Source organism: Melospiza georgiana, chromosome 1, assembly GCF_028018845.1.
Source record: "Melospiza georgiana isolate bMelGeo1 chromosome 1, bMelGeo1.pri, whole genome shotgun sequence".
NCBI lineage: Eukaryota > Metazoa > Chordata > Aves > Passeriformes > Passerellidae > Melospiza > Melospiza georgiana.
Window position 1 is genome coordinate 137,108,042 of NC_080430.1, and position 22,563 is coordinate 137,130,604.

Sequence of the window (22,563 nt, forward strand, 5' to 3'; positions counted from 1 at the left end):
CACTTATTAAAAAGCTCTAAGGAAGCCATGTAAGCATAAAGAGGGAAACAATGCCAAAGATGGAGTCATCTGCAAGGAAAACAAATGTTCCAAGTACTACTAACAAATGCATGTTCCCAAGTACTGTAATATGAAATTCCAGAGCCAAGAGCAAGGAATAGAAAGAATTCATGTTAAAACTATTAACAACTCCCTATGATGAAATCAGAAAGTTTAAGAACAACAATTTTGGAGTTAAAACTCAGAAGAGATGTTAAGAAATTGAATCAGGGCAAGAATAAGTTCTTTTAACTTCCTGGTGCATTCCAGGTATTCAATTACTTCACCCAAAGTGCTTGGTCAAATAATAAGCAAAGAAAAAGAAGTTCCCCAGGAAACACTTGATCAACAGGCCAGAAAAGCACTCTGAAGTGGTGCATGATTTCTGCACCAATGATAACCATGAAAGTACTATTGAACAGCTTTCCAGGTGAGCATTTCCCTCACATATTGTGGATGGAGTATATAGAGCACAACAGTAAGACATAATTCTTCTGTTTTTAGAAAACTTATAGTTAGGATTTGTTCTTACACTCTGCTAACCATTACCAGTACTTCTTAATTTTCACATATTATAAACCAATGGCACAGATTCCAAGCTCGCTTAACAGCTCTCTTCTACCTTACCTGAGAATACCACAGTGCAGACACCCCATTATTGCTGATGGCTCACTCCTGGTGTTTTCATGGGTGAGGTGTGGGAACTCCATGCAGGGAGTCAGAGCTGAAGCAGGTGTCTGCTTTCTGTCCCTCCCACAAATTTGGAAGTTTACCCTTTTCTAAGATGCTGCAATCTCTAGCCAAGTCCCAGCCCTACACACCTCCCCCCATGCAAAGCAGAGTGGGGGGTGTTTTCCCAGGCTCTTGCAGGCACCTCATTCTGTTGTCAGGCTGCCATTTTTAAAATTTTGCTTTGCTACTGCTACTTCCATTTTTAAATCAGAGTTTGTTCCCGGATTTCAATGTTGTGCTTTGTTAAAGACTAGTCACTGATCATCAGGACGTTGTTTTCACTACCATGGCTTCTGCTTTTAACTTGTGGCCATGTTTTCAAGGCCTTTGTCGTCCCTTAAGCTGCACCTCATAACAAGCAGCTGGTATCAAGCTCTGGTTCACACAGCAAGCTTTCATTAACAAATTAATAACAAACCCAGCAGGCCTAACACAGTTACCCAAAGGCCAGGGCTTTTTACTAGCACTAAATAAAGTACTTTTAAAGGGCTGCTGTGCACCGACATGCACCATCAGTTGCACTGTGCCAATGTGCGTATGCGCTGAAGCTTGGGTTCTAAACGACTGATGGCAAAGTCAGCTTAGAGGCTGCTACGGTCACTGGAGCAACAGGACTCTGCTGCAGCTACAGCGAGGTGCAAGGGGAGAGGAAATAGCTCCACCTGCTGTACCGGCGTGTTCCCGTCATTTTACTGCTCACGGCTCCCTTCACTTCAGCAGCATCAAAGTGCTTGAGGATGGGGTTGTTCAGTAGCAGTTTAGGATCTTCTGGGAACAAGCAAATGAAGTAAACACCTGAGTACTGCAGAGATGGTAAAAACTCCACCATGAAATAAGTCTAACAATATATTAACATAACCCTTATTTTTTGCTTCCTTAAGAAGCTCTTAGGTTATTATGTCCTCTATTTCAAAAGCCTGGTAGGGAGCCTATTGCTGTGGAGAAAACCAAACTACACTTCCAGAAAAGCCACTCTAAAGTGCAGGAGTTGCACATTCTTCAGCAGTGGCAAATTAAAGACATTTTCAGGTACAAGAAAGATGGAGTCTATTTACAAGGGCGTGTTGTGACTGGACAAGGGAGAATGGTTTTAAACTGAAAGACAGCAGGTTGAGATTACCAGATACGAAAAAAATCCTTACTGTGTGGGTGGTGAAGCACTGGAACAGGTTGTCCAAAAAGGCTGTGAATGCCCCATCTCTGGAAGTATTCAAGGCCAGGAAGGATGGGGCTCTGAGCAATTTGGTCTAGTGGAAGGTATCTCTACCCATGACAGGGATGTTGGAACTGGATGATCTTTAAGGTCCCTTTCAAAACAAGCCCGTCTGTGATTCAGTATTCTTGGTTCTCCTATTACAAGAATCAACCTCACTGAAGCAAAGCTGCAAGCTTTTGGCTTAGAACTTTCCAAGTTTGTTTTCTCTTATTAAATGCTAATTCCTAATTTCATATGATGCTTTTCATCTATATGTGTTTTGACCCATTTTGAAAGCAGTTAAAAATAAACAAAGGTTAGAAATAACTATTTATTATGAAAATAATGTAAAAACACTTGTTTGCTCCCTGAACTATTAAACATACAACAAAGACTTAATTCTCTAGAAAACAAGGACAAATGCATTGTAGTGGATGAAACTGCTTGTGTTATTGTTGGGGAATATGAAACAGTAACATACATTTTAATATAAATATTAATAATCCTCAAAGTCTTGTTGAATATCATTCAGTGCACTTGTAAGTCGTCGTATTTTATTTTCCATGGCTTTTTTATTGTTTGCCATTTCTTGCAGAAGCTCCCGCATTTCTTCTTCAACAGAATAGACCTGAAAGAGCACACAGAGATGAAGCAGAATTCTTGCTTTTCTTAATACACCTAAACCCATATAATCTTGGCAATTTTTAACACTGATAAGCAATGCAAGAGTTACATGCTTATGTTTGAATATGCAATGCATTACTCTTGATACTGGATTCAAAAGCAGAATTTTTCTTCAAAAAAATTATTAATCTGCTAGGAGGTAGCAAGTACTGTATCAATACAGAAAACTTATTCAGGAAAAAAAGCACCAGCTGTCATGCTAAGGAAGAATGGAGTAGATGACAGAAACAGTTACAGTTAAGGTTGGCACAGGTCAGTTAAATGGATTATCTGGCATAGTCAACACTACTCTTGCCTGTATGGATAAGGAAATATTTAGCTATTGATTCATAATAGCTGCATAGCATGGAGCTTTACTCTGCTTGAATGTAAAACATTACAAAGGCACAAGTCTAGAGATTTTCTTGCTGTGCAAAGATTGAGTACTAAACCAGGACTGTTTCCATCCAGTCAGCCTGACAGATTCAAACAGGAGACTTCCAAGCACCACTCTTGTAGCAGCTGTAGAATAAAAATGCAAATACAATAAAAATGTATAAATTGAGTGTTACTTTTTCATTTGCTGCTTCAATTTGTTTTTCCTTTTCATTTTCCAGGTGCAAGAGTTCTTCCTGATGTGCTGCCAAAACTGACTCAAGTTTTTTTCTGAAGGCATTATCCATTTTATGAAGCTTTTCCACAGCAATCCTAAAAAAATTATTGAAAAAGAAATCACTGTCCTGCAAACAACTGAAGTATTTTGCTCTGTACAGTTCTGCCTTTGATAAGGTTTTAATAACATAAGCATGAATACAATTACATACTGGCATCAGAAGTGTCCTGTTTGTTCAAGTACAATTTCTAGCTTTATGCACTCTGGCATTCTCTAAGGAGAGACACTTAATCACTAGCAAAGGATATGAAGATTGGGGTTGCTACTGTCAACATGGACAAGAACTCCACGTATTTTCAAATATCTCCTTCTGCTTTTGGTTCCCAAGAAGTGAATGAACTGTGTGATCCTGTGAACAGCCTGTGAGCCTGTGTCTCACAGAAATAGAAAAGTGTCTCCTTCACCACAAAGAAGCATTTCTTTAACTGCAAGCAAATTCTGCTCATAAGGGATAATTCTTAAATATGCAGGAACAAAATGCAAGGCAATTTTATACAATTAATTTACAAGAAAATTCTGAAACAAACCAGAATTATTTAGAACAAAAATGTCATTTTCACTATTGATCTTCTGCAAGTTTCAAACCCCAATACTACTGACTGTTTGAGGTGGTTTGTTTTGTTTGGCTTTTTTGTTATTGTTGTTTGTTGTTGATTTGTTGTGGTTCTGGTTTTTTTTAAATTTTTATGCATTCTTATTAACTAGCTGGTATTTTTTCAAGAATAGTTGGGAGGAAGGAAGAAAAACATGAGAAGGGGGCCAAAGAATAAAGTGAAAATCATCAGTTTAGTAAACTTCTCCATCATTCCAGAAGCCTATGAAATAATTTTTCAGATTATGAGTACTAGTTTCTGTATCATCTTATATTTAACTATTAATTAATTGAAGAAATTGACAGTAAGAGGAACAAGAAAATAAATTTTTAATCTTGCTATTTGTATGGGAAAAGAATGATGGGTAATTTAGAAACACTCTGTCACAGACTGAAACAGTGATTAACAGACACCAACTTGGGCAGGAGTGTTGATCTGCTGGAGGGCAGGAAGGCTCTACAGAAGGGATCAGGGCAGCTTGGATTGATGGGACAAGGCCAATTGTATGAGGTCATTTTCAAAGAAAATGGAAATAATGATGTTCAGATGCCAAATGCTCTAACTGAATGCCAATTCCATAGAGTTGCTCTAACTGAATGCCAATTCCATTCCACCTCTACAGCAAGAATTCCTTCTAGGCCCAGTTTGTAACTGGGCTCACCAGGTAGTTAAAAAGGTATTACATATTGTTTCACCCCATAATCAAGCACTTCTGCACAGTTATTAATAGTGCAACTCTACAGTAACTGAGTAGTCACAAAATAAATCATTAGTGTTTACCTTTGAGTTTGAAGACTTTTATTTCTCTCTTCAATCAGCTTCTTCTCTTTGAAATCAAAGTTCTCCTTCATTTGTTTAACCTGCATCTCCAGCTGGCTTAACAGCTCTCCTTTACCTTGCCACCTCTTTTTCAGTGCACTGAAAATAAAATGCACATACTTACAATGAATGTAAATACCACTTGTTAGGAAGGCAGAAGAGTTTCACATGCTTCCATTTTTCCTCATTTCTGTGGGTTTTAATAGCAAGCAAGAATAACTTCAGAGCAGTGTTGCATACAATGATCCCAAAGAATTATTGTGATATTTATGTATTACCTGTGTGCATTCTTAATGTCATCAAGTTCTACTTCTTTTTCTTCTAGCAGTTGCTTTAATTCCTCTTTTCTTTCATTTTGCCTTTCTAATTTTTTCATTAGGTTTTCACATTCAGCAGCTTTCTCATCCAACTGTATTTGAAGCAATTTCTGAGCTTCCCGATTTTCTTCATGGTGTTTTTTGATTTGTTTATCTTTTTCTTGTAAGCCCTTTAGAAGACAAATATTTTAGAACACACAAAATTCCTTAACTTTATTGTTACCCCTTAAGAGTATGTGTTTAGTCTATGATGGAATAAAGCAAAGAACATAAAAGTTTAGTCTTCTGAATCTATGAAGAACACTTAGTAAAGTGATAGTCAGTTACTTCATCTTCATCTGAAAGAAGTCTGAATTTTAAAAAAAGTCATCAAAACATAAATCTGAAGTTGAAAGCAAGATAAGAAAAAAGTTATTTTGAACTCTTATTCTACATAAGAGTTGAATAAACAACTTATATGTAATCTACTGAGCTCACAATCTGTGTAACAATTACTAATGCATCTAACTTTGGCATAACATGCTACAAAACTTTGATTATTAAGCTAAAGTTTTAAGTCTCTAAATGAGACAAATGGAATTATTGGGACAAAACATATTACTTCTGCTGCCAAAATACTATTTTAGAAGAACTAACTAAATAAAAAATATTTATGTTGTAAAATAAATGTGAAGCAAACTTTTAAAAATTATTTTTCCTTTTCTTTTAAACACTCAGAATTATGCTATCCTAGTTTCACCCCTTGCAAAATCATTATCAAGAATACACTGAAGCAAAGAGAAGAAAGTGTACATAAATATGGTTCAATGAGAGATTGAAAGTAATATCACTGTGCATCTATTTAATAAAAAGCACCTTCTGCTCTCAGTGAAATGAATTGCCACTGACAGCCTGATTGTCATTTGTGAGTCAGAAAACTCTAACTGCAGACCCAGCTTTTATCAAAGGGTTTATCATAGCTAAAATTAAGACTTGCAGTGAAAGTTAAGCACACAAATTGTCAGATTTACTTACTTCTTTTAGTCTCCTAATTGTTTCTGTCTGATCATCCACTATTTTGTTTTTAATTTTTATGGTATCACTGTCCTGTTCCTTTTGCTTTTTTAATGTGTCAATCTCATTTGTTAAAACTTCAATTTTTGCCTCCAGTCTCCCCCGATCTTGTGCAAGATGAGCTCCTGGACAAAACAGGATATTGATGTCAAGATGTGGAATGTTGGGAGATTGGGCTGGGGGAGGCAAAGGTAAGAACCTTACAAACCAAAGGTTTGACTGTTTTTCCCACTGGAAACACTGTAGGGATTTACTCTGTAGGTAGGTAACACTTAAGAGGAAATGTAGAACTGAAGGTCTGTGTTTTATCCTTTATGAAAACTTCTCTAAAAATAGTTGACAATAATTATTACAGAACCCTAAAGACCACAAGGTGGTGCTGAATCACAGGAATAGGGAAAAATAAAAAATGCCCAAACATTTTTTCTCCTAGCATTTAACACTGTTTTAAGAGATATACTGAAATTTCCATATTAGATTTCCCTGCTAGACAAGAAGCATTACATAACATTATTTACAGATCCTTGTTTTTCTAGTTTCATGTTTAAAAGTTCTTTGTACAACTTCATGGCATTTTCACATTTTCAGGAAACAGATAAACTGTATTCACAGCTGACTCCCACAAGTGCCGTTACAGATCCTGTGTCAGCCCATGTGCCACAGAACATTTATTGTTGCACATCATCTTTACAATTGGGTAAGATCAGGAAGGCATCCAAGGACCTTGTCATGATTAAAACTCTATTGGAGTGTTTATCTGAAAAACCTTTTTTTTCTCCTGCAAAAGAAAATAAAACACTATTTTACCCTGTTCTGCCAACTCCTGCCCCCATATTTTTCTTTCCATTTTTAATCCATCAATCACAGATTCCTGGGCTGTCAGCTGGGAAACAAGTTTAACATTTTCCTTTTTTAGAAGTTCAACTTGAACAGCCTTTTGTTTGTCCTCCTCAATCACAGTTTCAAGTTCTCCAGTTCGACACTGTACAAACAAACATTGGGAAAAGACAGTAAGATCATTTAAAACAATATGCAAAACTTCAAATCAATACTAAGGGATTAGGAAAGTAATCCTTATACACACCAAATTAAGTTAATTGAGAAATATTCTGCTTGCATTCAGGGCTCTATCGGCACCTCATTCCAGTAGTGAAACACAAATGTTTTCTTCAAACAGACATACTTCAGTCCCAGAAAACTGTAAAGCTGACTTCTAAATACCCACTCTAAAGTATTAATGTCATAATAAAAAGCAGTTTAGAATTATAACTGCATAAGTCAAGAAAAGCAAAGTAAAGTAAAGTAAAGATATTAAACACTGAATCAGAAGAAGACAGAAGCTGCGACATACTTTCATTTCCAAAGATAAATATGTATCTTCAATTAGCCCAGCCACATGCTGTTTTACAGATTACAGCTATTTAATATAGGTATTTTTCAATTTTATTCTTAAAAGCATCACTGACTGGCAGAATCATATTCTGTACAACAACAAAATGTTTGGGCATCCTAGCAACAACAACATGTAGAGGGGAGATTAGAAGCAGCTGTGTAGGGGTTGTATTCCACCCAAGTTTTAGCACTAAGCTAGACTGGATCACACAACCATTCAAAAGTTATGTCCTTTAAATTTAAAAAAAAATATTTATAGATAATAGTGCTAGAATATGTTATCACAAAACAACTGTGCCCACAGGATTTAAGATTAAAATCTGACAGTAGATAACAAATAATGCTAATATTATACAACTAGGAGATACTAAGCTGCTAATAACTACATTGCATTATTTGTTCAATTACAGTTTTACTTCATATGAGTGACCAGTGCAGAAGCATGTTCCATTTCTTTGAATTTATAAGGGCTATTAATGTAGCCCAACTGATATGTAAAAACTTCTACTGCTCAAAGGGCAAGGAGTTCACTTTCCAAAACATGAGTGAGTTGACATTGTTCTATATGGGGAGCAGTGTTTGTGAGAAACAGAAGTGCAAGATGCAAGAATAAAGGTTGGTGTGCACTACTGCATTTAAGTACAATAGGAAACCTGTGTGTTTTAGTTAATCAAGCTTGTATGGAATCATTAACTTTTACAGATGAAACATCACAAAAAATAATCTGGGTAATTGAAATGTTTTGAAACAAATACCTTTAGGTTTGCTGTAGCTTCTTCATTTGATTTTGTTAATTCTGCAATTTTTGCTTTCTGTTCTTCCACTAAATTTGTCAGGTCTTGGATCAGACTTGCCATGTCTTTTTCCCTTTGTTCCAACTCAAACAGGGCTTGTTTGTGTTCGACTAAATCAGCAGAAGCTTTTTCAAACCCCTGTTTTACCTAAAATTTTAGAAGACAAGACTTGAAAAATGCTACTATTTGGGAAAAAAAAGGTGCATATATAAACATAACTGACACTCGAATTTCAAGTGAAGACACAGAAATTCATATAGGAATTTAGTGATAGACTCTATAGGAAATTAGTGATAGACTGGAACCAGTTTTCTCCTGGTTTATTTGTGAACCTACAACTTGAAAAACTGGTTCTGCCCAGCTGCGTACTTGTAAAAAGACCCCAAACCCAACAAACATAACAAAAAACTCCAAACAAACAAAAAAAAAAACCCAACACACAGAAAAAAAAATATGGGTGGATGGGAAGCAGAGCAGAAAAACCATACTTGGGAGCTAAAAACAATGCCTTGATTTAATCTCATTGTTAAAACTGACATTAAAATCACAAAAGAAGGACAAAGTTAATTCAAGACTTTTCTTTCTTGCAACAGAAAGTTTTGAAGGGTAAAACTCCTGTCTTTTCCCAATTTCCCATCTATTTAAATCAAAGAAAACCAAGTTTAAGGTGAAGAATTTAATATTTTATTTAACATATGAAAAAATGTAAATACTAGCCACAGAAATAAATTCCTTGAGGAATTTAGCAAGCAAGTTTTGAATTTGAGTTTCAAAATATATATCCAAAATTCAATTTTGAAAATTTACACAATAAGGAACTATATTACTAAATACACTTGTATATATATATTTAATGATAACCTTATCAAAACACAAACCAATAAAGAGTTTTACTGTAATTGAATATATTCTAATTGAAGGTCAACATATTTTAAAAGAAATTAGTAACATCAGACAGAAGGGGTTCTTAAAATTTCTTTTGATTAAGTGATTAAGTTCCTCATATGAACAAAAATGTTGGGGTTTTTGAATGCTGACTTGGCATTTGCTCTCATTGTTCTAATCACTGATATTTCAAATCTTTCTACCAGTATTCTTGCATGAATCCTTGGAGCAAGGATCACAGGAATAAACAACCAACCCAACAAAACACCAAAAAACCACACCCAGAATATCCACCCAAACCCAACACATTTAAGAGAACTACAACCCCACCTAGTGTGAGATAAAATGTTCTCTTAGTCTTACCTCTTTAAACCTTTTTGTTTCCATAGTTAAAGCTAAACGAAATTCATCTTCTAACTCTCTGTACTTTTGGTTTGACATGTTAATTTTCTCCTGCAATTCTCTAACACACTGTTCATGCCTCTGCTCCTCTTTAGCCATTTCTTTTGACAAAGCATCTTGAAATTCAGGTCCATTCAAAGCAACTCGGGTTCCAAGTTCTTTCCTGAAATTACCAAGCATACACTTGAGATATGAACTGCAGGATCTCACAATGCTGTTTTAATTCATTTCCTTGGTCTTACTGAACAAGGATAATGAATTACATAATAAATAAATACATAATAAAGGCTGTCATCTCACAGACAGCCTTCAGTCTTCTCTGACAATGGCCCTAGCATGAGGAAAATTCTGTTGACTACTGTTAAAAAGACTCAAAGGAATATCCTTACTTTTTAATTCAAACATTTGTAGAAATTATTCAATTGTGCTTTTGCTGGGATTTAGCACTTGTATGCTTTGCTGTTAACAAACAGCATGTCTGGAACTGACATTGGAATAAAGGAAAGCCCTGTACAGCCAGATGCCCTACTCTGCAGTCAGTCATTCCTTTCACCTCAACAACTGCTGCTATTCACTCAGACCCAAAACCTGCAAAGCAGCAGCAACAGGGACCTAAAAGGACAATGTTGAAAAAAATGTACCCTGTACTTCAATGCTACTCTGTTCATCTACTTTAAAGCAAAAGAAAAAAATCCACTGTCCTTCACATTATATCTTTTGGAGTTTTATGAGGTAATTATTTAAAGCTCTCAAAATAAAGCTGTAAGATTCTTCCTATCTAAACCTGCCATTTTTGTGGTGACAGTACATTTTCCCTTGTACAATTTAGCAAATTTAACTAGCTTATTTTATTAATAACCTCCCTTATATAATACTATACCTCATGGTATTCTTGATATAGTTTTTACACACATCTGATTGTATTAGCTGAACACCACAGAACTTAGCCTCAAGTATTCTCCAAAAAAGGGAAATTTTCAAAGAGGAAAACAGCAAGGCAAGTAACTCACATGCCACCCAACAAGCAAGGCTCTGCAGAGGCTGCAGAATACTTTGTGTTATTGTAGCATATGCAGCTCTTCAGTCAGTAATTCAAATATGATTTTATTTTTATCTGATTATTCCTGGATTACAGATCAAGTATTTAAAATAAAGAATTTGGCCATATTGTAAGAGAAAAACCTTTCACATGAAAGGCTGGGAGTTGCCTAGATGAACTTATGAGTCAGGAATCTACAAGACATTCCTAAATGAGCAAGAAAATGTGTAGGAAGACATCTACGTTTTCACAATGACCATCTCTCCCACTTATCAAAAAACCCAAAACAAACCAAGCCCAAACAGAAACGCATCCATACTTTAGAACACATTCAAAAAACCATGCTGGCAACACAAACATCTCTACTAACTTGTGCAAAGAAAATAATGACCCCATACCTTTGCTCTTGCTCTCTTAATACAAGAAGCTCATGGAGTTGTTTTACCTTCTCCTTCTGTTGTCGGACAGATATTCGAAGTAACTGTACTTCTCTTTCATTTGCTGATGCTTTAAGCTCTGCTTCTTGCAACTGTTTCATCTATGTCAAAAAGACAAGAGCAAGATTTTCTTAAAACTGTAATCTAATTGTCATGATTTTTACTAGAACACAAAGGAACAGGTGCCTTCTAAGAGTTTTTGCTTGGGTGTTTTTGTTTGATTTTGTTTTGTTTTTTCTTAATATATTGTAACACTTGAAGAAATCTAAGATAAGATGTTTAAAATAAAGTCTTAACTTCCTACAACTCAAACAGCAACCTTGATAAAGAACCAATGGCATTTACTTAATTTGTAAAGAACTTCAAGGTGTCCTGCAGACGTGGAAGAAGAAGGGCATTGGCAGAACAATTTCTGCAATTGGAAACTCTTTTATTGTAGTACTTGTATTAGTTTCAAACAAAACATTTTTAGATGTATTCAACATTAACTTCATTTTAACACTCCACTTTTGTCAAAAATCTCCATCTTTCTGATTTGTACAGTTTAGAGCTGCTGAACAGAGCTGCTTTCTAATCAGCAAATGGCATACTCCACTTTTCCATTCGATGCAAGCTTTTATGAGTAATCCTATTTTATAGACTTAAGCCTTTTAAATACGAAACTCTTTTCTGATTCAACATGAAGAAAAAAGATATGAAAAAAAGTTATAAAAAAGGTTTTGATTACTCATTAAATGGTAATTCAAAATCAGGACAATTCAGAAGGCTAAGTTTTTATATTCTACATGTTAAGCCTTTTCATTAATAATTTAATGAGTAACTTTTAGACACATCACACTGTATTCCTTTGTTTTGTGGAAGAAGTGAAGGAATTCTCTCCTAAACTGAAGCACTTAAAAATGACAAGCAAGAACACATTTTGACAAAAATGTCAAGGAAGTACAAGGGAATAGGGTACACATTTAGATGCAAAATAAACTTACTCATCTTGAATCTCTTCAAGAAGTCATCTAGTAATGCTGACTGAAGGCCTTAAATAGTGGTGGCTACATGGAGTAACCATAATTTACCTCTGAAAGTAATTGCTGGGATATACAATGAGAAAGCTCTCTGGAATATTCTAGAATTTCTTAATCTTGGAATTGATAGAATAGGCCAAAGGTATATTAAATCTGAACATTCAAAAAGAGGATTTAGTTTTGAGAGCATCATGATTATTCTTTGAAACATAATTATTAAGGAGTATTTGCTACAGGATCTTAAGGACAGGAAAAAAAGATCTTCCCTTAATAAAAACAATGTTACTACCACCAAAAGAGATGACTTATTTCTATAAACTCATCAAAAGAAAAATAAAAAGCCTCATACATCAATGAGGTGTTTTCATTCTTATGGGATAGAAAAAATCACACACACACTAAATTTAGTACATTTTAAACTGACAGGCAGACACCTGATCTAAACTGAAGGTCACTTCTAGATTCCATTATAGCTCCAGGGTGTCTACAGCTAAGGAAGAAATGGAAGAGCCACTCAAGTCCCCACCAGGAGCCTAAAGTAGAGGGTGCTTGGATGGGTTTGTCAGGACACTCCCTGATTTTCATTCCTTTCAGGGAACCTCAACCTAAATCAACACTTCCTAGAGCACCACACTATCAGTTCAAAGACTTTTCAGGATGGATGTGTTAAGATTCATTTTCTCTAAATTAAGTGCCATAGGAATGGATTAACATAGGAATATAAACAAACAAAAGGAGTATTGGAGGACACTGAAAATTCAACAATTAATTTCCCACAAAGAAATAGTGGCAGTATCTGGTCCAGCATCTTGATCTTATATATTTGTATACTTAACAAAGAGCCTCTGACTACAAAAGCATCATTATCTTCTCCAGCTGTAAAAATAAAAAAAAAAAAAATCCCAAACAAACAAACAAACACAAAACATCACACAAACTAACCAGAATCTTTCATGTTTTCAGCAATTACTGTTTTGCTCTGGTTGCAATTAAAAACATCTAATTCTTTAGGCCAGTGAAACAAACAGAACCACCATATTTCCATCCCAGTAGTAAGATATCTGTTGATTTTAGCAACTTTAAAAACTTGTCTTTATCACTCTGTTTTCAGAAAATGTCAACTCTTAGTGTTGAGTACATAGGACTTGTTCTCCTTTATCTTAAGGCCACCATAAAATTTATATTTAACATTTATATTTATAAAATACATCAATTGACAGTTAAAATGGATACCTGTTACTAACTACTACTATGCAGAAAAAAAAGCCCCAGGTTTTATTTTGGAAAACTCAGACTCAATGTTGGTAAAATCTAGTACTTCTTTGTATTCAGGACTATGGTAGCCACCCTGTTGCCATTGCATAATTCACTCATGAAAATATTTACCTCTGCTGCTCGCTGCTGCAACCTCTGTGTCTCCATCTTGGATAGTGTTTCTTCTAAAGCTTGCATGGCCCTCTGATATTCTGCTTCTTTATTTCTTGCCTGATTTAGCTCATTAGTAAGCCTTTCAGTTTCACCTTTCAACTGTTGGACATCTTCTTGCAGTCTTGCTTTGGCATCTCTCTCTTTCAATATCAATTCCTTTAACCTGAGAATAAATGCAGTGAAGTTGTATTATAAATGTTTCACTTGTAAGTTTCATGCCAAATACATTGAGAAAAAGGCATTCGTAGCTGTTGTAGCTACACATCTTGTTTTTTACTGTGTTTTACTATTTATATCACTGTCATATAAAACTGTTTAAAGAGATAAAACTATTAATAGAGTCATGTGTAGCATTACTATATGGAGATTCATTTTCAAAAACCTGAGAGGGAGACAACCTCATAGATGTATCTTTTAGGAAATTACATTCCAGTATTACATTTCTTTACAGGAACATAATAAGCCTCTTAGAGAAGATGGTATAAATGTAGACAGGTATAAAATAAAGGTAGGAAGTGAACGTAAAACAAAAAGGGAAAAAAGGGAAATATTCACAGTCAGTTATGGATGGTAACTCAGGAAGCACATGATTTAGTTCTTCCTAAAAGAAAATGAGGCTTTGATAAATACAATACAGTGAAGAAAAAGCCAAGTGGAGCAGACATCTCCAAGAATAAGGAGATCTTTGGAAAAGAAAGGCTGCCACTCAGAACACACAAGGATGACGACATCTTCCTCTCTGACGATGTGCTAGGCCTGCCCTGCACAATACATTGCCTATGGGCTAACTCTAGGCCTGCCAGAAACATGTTTGTTCTGATGTGCTGTGCAGAAAAAAGCAAAGAATGCTCTAGATGTATGTGGAAAGGGAGACTGGGACACAGAAGGCAGAAGTATGATATGGGACAGCTACCAGAGCTTGAACTGAAGGTATAGTTGTGATACAGGTTGCTTGCAAAGTAATGGCTAGAAACAGAGGAAAGTGGCATACTGATACTGTTCTGTGACAAGAACAGGAAGAAAGGTGCAGAAGAGAATTTCACTAGGTAATACTCAGAGAAATTTTAGCACTACTTCTTGATGCCTTATTTTCCAGTATATTGTTTAAAGCTGTCCTTGTTTCTTAAGCCTACAAAATGAATTATTGGAAACTAAAAAAACCCACCATAACTAACTCTTAGACTATAGCATTATTTCCCTACCTGTCTCTAGTGAATAAAGCCATACTCTGAATATTCTTTTCTTCTTTTGCATGCTTCTGTAGCTCACTGACATGCTCTAATAATTTCTTCTCTGCTTGCTCTGCTTTCCACCTCTTTTCTTTCTCTTGATCCAGTTCTTGAATCAGTGCCTTAGCAAGAATGTGACAAGCATCAACTTACTAGGAAACATTCAAACATAGCCAAAAATGATAACCAATATTTATAATTGTAGAAAAAGACTTTTTTTGTCTTTCTGGAATTCATGGATGACAGAAGAAAGTGCAAGTGACCAGGCCAAAAACTCCCATAAAAGTGAAATAAAACACATCTCCCAAGCTGGCACTACAAGAACTCCACTATTTTTGATAATATCTACATGCAATTATTTTTGTAACCTACAGTTTTAGTTTGACCAGGAGACATATGTTTGGCTTCAGATGAAGATATATTTAACTGGAAATTATGCAAAACCTACTCGGTATGTTGATTCCTCTATGTGATTTGAATTACATTCTTCTACTTTTTCCATATTGCTCTGTCTTCCAGTTAGTATTTCAGCTTTTCTTCCCACTACTTTAAAATGAGAGTCATTCTCACTGGAGCATGAACACTTTGAGGAACTTTTCTTCTCTTCCCTATATGTAGACCTTAAAGAGTAACAGTGGATTCAGACACTTTTAAATGAAAAAAAATTACAGTTTAGTGCAGCAGTTAAATACTAAAGAGTTCAAAACCATTTAGAAAATAATTTGCAATCAGACCACAGAAACAGCTAAATTCAAATATTCAGCTCTAAAAAGATACTTAGAACTAGCAGATGCTGCCTAAAGCCATCTCATGACCACACAGTCACAAAATAACTTTAGAAGAGTAGAGTAGCTGTAGAGCTGCAGTGGCTGACTGAACAATTTGTATTGTCTTCTATTCATCACTTCTGATATTTACTGTACAAATAAAACTAATCACTATGGCATCCTCAGCTTCATCAAAAATATATATTCTTGACTACTGTTCTGACATCATGAATCTTTTAATTACTCAGTTCCATCTGTGGAGAATTCTTTTGCCACCACAATTTAAAATAAAGACATAAACATAAGCTGTTAGGATTTCGAAAGTGTTTAGGAATCTTCAGTTCAATTTCCTTCTCACCTGAAGAAAGTAACAGCTCATGTGGAGAAACAACTGAATGAAGCCTCAGTAGCTACTCATTTTCAGGGTACTATTAATTGACTTAATTTACTCAACCTACCACTTTCAGTGAAATGTTTCAATTTTCAGTGTTCATGCTGACAATATTCAGTTTCATTAATTTGGCTTTATATAGTAAACACTGAGATACCTGCCAGTATTTTTTTTCTTTAGATGACTTGCATGACCTTTTGTAGATAAGGCAGTTTTACGGTAAGTGGGGATCTTGCTTCCTTTCATGACCTTTCTGTTCTCTTTTCCACTTTCATTGTCACTCTCAGAAGTTGGATCTGTGTCTCTCTTAGCTTTGAGAGCATTTGGAGCAGCTTCCTGTCTTGAACTATCAGATACCTAAGAAGAGATCAAAGTTTTAGATACAAATTTTACAATTTTTGATTGGCTAACACTTATTCAGGTGCAATTTTTAAAAAAGTTCATACAAAATAATTTTGACAAAAACTGAACAATTGCTTCCAGTCCTTTACTTTTACAATCCCTTCCCTCCTTGCTGAAATATTTTATTGTTTTAAAGCTAAAGTAAACCCAGGATGCTTGAGAACATATAGTTGTTTCCATTTGAAATACCTGAAGTTTGGTAAAATCCTTAGGCAGTTGGGGAAAAATGTGAAACAAACACAGCACTTAAAACTAAAAAAGCCTTGCAAATACCAATACCAAGCAAACCTGACAAACTTATGTTGTCTATGTTAACAACAGAAACTAATACATGAGAAGCATATCAGACCAAGTTGACCTATTGGTGAAATTAATTTTCACCAACTGTATAATCCAGGCACTTTGGTGCACTTCATGTTTTACTCTGGTTCAGCTAGTACATGGATGGTTTCAGGATTAAAAAAAAAAAAACATAAAAATAATTTTCTAATACAACATGATCGGATAGCTCTGCTAGTCCCATACACTATGGTTTTTATTCTGTTTGGAATGATTTAGGATTCATGATACAAAATGCAATCTTCAATTTTAAAGACTCATTTTTATTTTATTCTCAGCTTCTCAAAATGATTAAGAACACATTAGCACAGTCAGCCCATAATACCAGTAGAAATGCTCTAGTCTGGTTCAGCAAATTTTTCATTATCAGAAAGGCACACCTTATCTTACAAACAAAACTTGCTGTGCAATCACAGAAATAAAAAAAATCACCTTTTGCAGTATCTGTAAAATCTGATCTTCTATTTTTTTAATCCTCATTTCACTGTATATTTTATCAAGCTGGGTCTTCTCAGGTTCAGAAGATGAGAGAAGCTCTGTGGAGGAGCTGGTGGCACCTTGCACTGGTACCCTTGAACGCTGCCGAAACTGAGCCAGCGCCTGGTCAATGTGTGGTGTCGCCAGCAGTAAGGGAACATTGCTCTATCAGGAGATAGGACAACTCTTGTAGCATTAATATGCTGCATGCAACATAAAAATAGAATGTGTCAATTTTAAAACTAGTACACACAAACTATGGCACCTGATCTCGGGTGGAAGGGCACCCAAATGAAACCAAAGAGCCCAAAATGTCTTCTAAACACTGCAAATCCGAATGGTTCTCTTCTGCCAGGTCCACTGGTTCACCAGAAGTATTTCTTCCATCCAGAACTGTTAGCTGGGGCAAGGACTGAAGAACAGTTTCTCTATAACCTTGAGAAAAAGACCACATTTAAATTGAAATCAACCTTCCAAGAAGACACCTGGTGTATTTTAGGTACCTCATAATCTTAAATGATTCACTGCATTTTTGAGGTAATAAAAAAGTGGTGAGTTATCTACAATTGTCTCACCTTTCCCCTCCCAAGGTTTTCAACAGACAACATTACAAATTAAATCAACTGGGAAGCTGCCTGCCTAGTCCTGATCTACACAGGGATTTCCCAGCCACCATCAGCACACTGCAATTGCACAGACAACCTTTCAACATCAGTCTACTGCACCCAAACGGTTGTACCAAGGGAAGGGTAGATGAATGTAATAGAGAAACAAGTTCTGAAAGGGCTTAAACAACTTCATCCTTTGTCAGTGAATGAAGTAAAGTGTTATGAAACCGTAAAGCACCAAAGTTAGCACTTTTAATTGATTAGAATTTGGGCTGCTGAACACTACAGTTTTGAAAGTGTCACCGAAGACATAGATATGAAGAGGTACGTAAACACTTGCAGAAGAAAACTAGTGGCATTTTCTAAGTTAATCAGATAACTTTAGTAGTCCTGTTACTGTTTCTGTAGTGTCTCAATGTATTTGTAAAACATGATGAGTGCATTTAAAAACATTACTTAAAACCTTATTTGGCTTTCCTCAGTAACACCCGGTGTTTCTTTTTAACTGTACATACATTACACCTGTATCAGTTGTATGCTCATATGATTGCTATTTTGTATGGCTGTAATTCCTACTGTCCCACTCTTTCAAATTACATTTGAACTCTTGCAAAAGCACCAATCCTCCACTTCCACCTTCCTGTAAGAGACTTTCCTCTCTTACACACAAAGAAAATAAAAAAACCTACACCAATATAAAATGCTACAATTTAACTTGTTTGAACTTAGACATTTTAATGAACCATAACATTTTAATGGCCTGAAAAACCTACCCCCAAAGCAGAAGCTCAAATGCAACTGAAAGTGATGCATCCACATGCATTCTCTAACTTGCCTCCAAGCTGCCTAGTGAAACACCTGACACCTAATTGGATGACAATGCTAATTACTGCAGAGTATCCAGAGTTTGTCACTGCTAACCAAAGCAGGGGGAAAAGAAGGAAAAGCTAACTGGTACTTATCTTTCTCTTGCAGTCTCTAGCAGTAGCAGACTACCTATTTCCTGTGTCTGCCCTCTGCTTAAAAGTTCAGTATCTCTACATACATTCTTTGAGTTCTCCACCTTTCCAGCTTATAATATTAATATTATGTTCTTTCACGAGACCACATGGCTCAGACCCCCATCCAACCTGTCCTTGAACACTTCCAGGGATGGGGTATCCACAGCTACTCTGGGCAACCTGCTCCAGTGCCTCACTACCCTTCACAGTAAAGAATTTTTCCCTAATATTAATCTAAACATACTCCAGTTTGAAGCCATTCCTCCTTGTCCTGTCACTACATGCCCTTGGAAAGAGTCTCTCTCCTTGCTTCTTACAGACTCCTCTCAGGTACTGCAAAGACACAATTAGGTCACCCTGAAACCTTCTCTGCACCAGGCTGAACAATCCCAGTTCTCTCAGCCTCTCCTCACAGGAGAGGTGCTCCATCCCTCTAATCATGCTGGTGGCCCTCCTCTGGGCTCACAGGTGAAAATGTTGAGCCTTATCAAAGCATACAATTTACAATTTTGAGAATATGCTGTCAGGAAAAGGATTTTTTAAAATGGATAATGAATTCATTTTGACAGAATTTAGATTTCTGCAGGCTGGCCAGTTTATGAATGAATTTGCAAGCTTCAGAAAACAGCTCACAGCTTAAAGGAAATCATGAGCTAATGAGCACAAATTATCTACATAAGACCAGATCCATACCTGCTATGTGACAAACTGGATTGGCTTTTCCATTTCTTTCCAGCGTGAGGTTTGTCAGACAGCGCAGCCCCTTCGTGCACTGCAGTAAGTGATTGATATTGCTTACACAGTTGCTGTGAAGGTCAATGTGGCTAATCTTATGTCTGGTTCCATGAAGGGATCGAAATCCTGGAAATTTCAGGAAAAAAAACCCAAACAACCACAAAGTCATGTTTTCTGCTACAGTCCTAGACCATGAGGTTTAGAACAAATGGCATCTTGTTGAAAAATATTCAGTAAGTAATATATCATAACTAGAAATGAGAGAACTACACTTGCTCCATATTCCTTCTCTACACGTTAATTACCTATGCTACTCTACCACAGAGTACAACACTTAAGCTACTTATGTGAGCTAACTTTAAAGAAACAGATTAATCTCTGACTGTTAAAAAGCATGTAAAAATAAACCTTTTCCTTCAAGTTTCATTTTATAACACAAGCTCAATAACAAAATTGATACCAATGTTCTTTTGATTTTCCATTACAAGTTCTCATGATTTTGTAGCATGAAATCGTAAGAACAACTGACCACTTCAACAGAGATATATGAGAACTTCCATATCATATGGAAAATTGCATTTTTGTTCTATAAAAATGAAAGATATGAATATTTTGGAACTAAGTCTGAAATGTTTACTGTACTACTTCCTGGACAAGCTTGGCCTCACCAAACATAGAAGAATAAATTCCAGTTCAGAGTAACCTTTGGTGTTAAAAACTTTAAAGCTGAGAAGAGCAGCAATTGCCACCTGTATTAGTATTATTCAGTGAACAGGCACTTGAAGTGCTAGAAACTTCTCAAAATACACTTGGTCAAGTGTTTCAAAATTAAAGTGAGACAAATGCTTTGTATTGCACAGCACATGGCAACATCACTTACCAGACAGATCATGTATGCGATTATATGACAAGTTCAGCATAGTTAAATTAAAGAGTTTTTCCAGTCCTAAAAAAAAATGTGGGGAAAAGTAGAAACAGGAAGATTTTCAGAAAAATGCATTTTTTTCATCAAATTCAAAACTTGCAAAGCGAACCTTTAAAGATCATAACTACAAGTTATGACATTAATCTATAATCATATTATAAAAAACAGGTTTTAATTCTAAGTTAAGGCATTTTGCTATGATAAGGCTTATAAAGACTACACATACTCATCTTAAAATTCACTTTATAAAATGGCTAGCATACTAACTCAGTATAACCTTAATTATAAGCTAACATTCCAGAAGTAAACCTTAATGCGACTCTTAGAAAAACCTTCGTAACTTGCTAAATGGACAGAAATGAACACTGCAGACCCTCCACTTTGGTTAGCAGGTTGCAGGACAAGCTCAGGGTGCGCAGCTCAGCCAGGGAACCGAGCCCCTCGATGCGGCGGATCTGGTTTGATGACAGATCCAAGTGCCGCAGATTCCGGAGGTGGTCGAGCCCTTGGATCCTGGCGATGAGGTTACAGTGGGCGTTGAGCGTGTGCAGGTCCGAGCTCAGGGACACATCCCTCAGGCTGCGGAGAGAGGAGCCCACGGTCAGCCGGCAGCTCGGCCCTGCGCCGCGGCCTCCCCTCTCCCGGCCCCTCCGCACTCGCCTCTTAACGCCCTTATCCATGAGGCTGAGCTCGCCGGGGATCCCTGCCATGCCGCCGGGCCCCCGCGCTGACTGCATCTCGCTTCACTGCTCCCTCGTCTCCCACGGCAGCACTGCCCGCCTCAGGCCGGGACAAAACGCCTCACGGCCCCGCCTCACGGCCCCGCCGCCGCCGCGTCCGCTCCCGCCGCGGGCAGGCGCGGCCGCGGGGAGGGAGCGCTGCCGGAGCAGCGGGGTAGCGGGGGACGGGCTCCGTGCTTCCACTGCGCTCCCGGCCGCTCTCCTGCTGCTCCCTGCCGCTCTCCTGCCGCTTCCTGCCATCGGCCCAGGAAGGGGCCGGGTTTAGAGACTGGACTGCTTTGCGTTCTTTTCGAGGGGTCACGGAGGGGGCGTTGGTGTTTTTCAGCGCTTAAGAGTGTCACAGAATCACAGAACATCCTGAGATGGCAGAAACGCACAGGGATCATCGGCGGCCGTCGCCAGGAGTCACTCTGTGTGCCTGAGAGCACTGTGCAACTCTCAGGAACTGGGCCTGGAACTGTGGGGAGCCTGTCCCGTGCCCAGCCACAAAGGGATAATGTCAGAGAGGTTTTTGAGATTAGGCAGCTTTGTCAGGAATAAAAAAAAAAAAAAAATCCTTATTAAGATGCTGTTTGGGAGATTCTGTGAATGCTTTCCTTGTACTAGAAATCAAACTCTAGGATGATCAGTGAAAAAAGTTGCATCTGTACTTTAGGATTCCATTGAGCGTAACATTGATTTGTTCTAAGATAGTGATCCAAATCCAGCTGTACATGGCAGAATAAGAGAGTTGGAAGATTGCTGGATATCACACAATATGTGTGCATTCACAGAGAAGGAGACTCAGAAAATAAAAAAAGAAATTACTTATTTCAGCCATGTAAAACAAATGCTATGCTGAATTTCCCAATCATGAATGCTAGATTATTAATATTTTAATTATGAATTTTAATCATGCATGGTAAATGCATACCTAAATACATACTACCATTTAGGAAATTAATAAATGCAGTTTAAAATGTATGCAAGTTTTAGTAAGTAGAGGTGTGCTTCTTGCAGTACTACAGTTTTTGTGGTCTGTAAGATGAAAGTATTTGGAGAGTGCTGCAGGGATTTGGAGAAAATGGAAGAATTTTCTTATAGTTAGAGGCTGCTCTGGGGCTGTAGATTCTGTCACTGACCACGCTGCAGAGCTTCTTTGTGGTGAAGGAAACTCACTTCAGGTCATTGAAACAATTAAAAGAGCAGTCCATGCACATGCCTATTTTAGCCATAGGTTTCTTACATGATGGCATATTATATAAACTAATTTTCAGATGAATTTATTTTGTATTTGAGTGGAAATCCTGCTGTTCAAGACTGGTGTGAACCACTCTGTCTTTCAAGTTGGCCCCTGTGAAAGCATGAGTTTTGTTCACTGCACTGCTGAGCTTTGACCTGCAGGAGAAAACTGGTTCTGCCACTTTACTGACAAAAAGTAAGAACTTTGCAGTTACGAGTTTGGGCACTTACACAGCCCTTAGGGTTCA

General features: G+C 36.9%; 1 protein-coding gene across 1 annotated transcript; it reads right to left on the reverse strand.

Moving 5' to 3' along the window:
* Window positions 1-2,283: 2,283 nt before the first annotated feature.
* Window positions 2,284-21,159, reverse strand: LRRCC1 (leucine rich repeat and coiled-coil centrosomal protein 1). Its single transcript, XM_058040958.1, has 19 exons — window positions 21,015-21,159; window positions 20,728-20,933; window positions 20,310-20,375; window positions 19,388-19,555; window positions 17,351-17,520; window positions 17,041-17,250; window positions 16,025-16,224; window positions 15,158-15,329; window positions 14,683-14,831; window positions 13,439-13,643; window positions 10,995-11,134; window positions 9,519-9,720; window positions 8,232-8,417; window positions 6,892-7,066; window positions 6,046-6,209; window positions 4,993-5,201; window positions 4,676-4,813; window positions 3,202-3,337; window positions 2,284-2,594 (listed from the first exon to the last, which is right to left on the reverse strand). Exons 1-19 carry the CDS (start codon window positions 21,089-21,091, stop codon window positions 2,463-2,465), a joined length of 3,105 nt encoding a protein of 1,034 aa, XP_057896941.1. The 5' UTR covers window positions 21,092-21,159; the 3' UTR covers window positions 2,284-2,462.
* Between the last annotated feature and the right edge of the window lie 1,404 nt (window positions 21,160-22,563).

Bases quoted from the DNA above. Each gene is read 5' to 3' on its own strand.
- LRRCC1 (XM_058040958.1), bottom strand. From the start codon at position 21,091: ATGCAGTCAGCGCGGGGGCCCGGCGGCATGGCAGGGATCCCCGGCGAG. The intron at 9,721-10,994 runs GTATGGGGTCAT...TGGTAATTTCAG, and splicing joins TTAAGAGAGCAAGAGCAAAG to GAAAGAACTTGGAACCCGAG. The intron at 3,338-4,675 runs GTAAACACTAAT...TAATTTTTTTAG, and splicing joins AAAAGTCTTCAAACTCAAAG to GATTGCTGTGGAAAAGCTTC.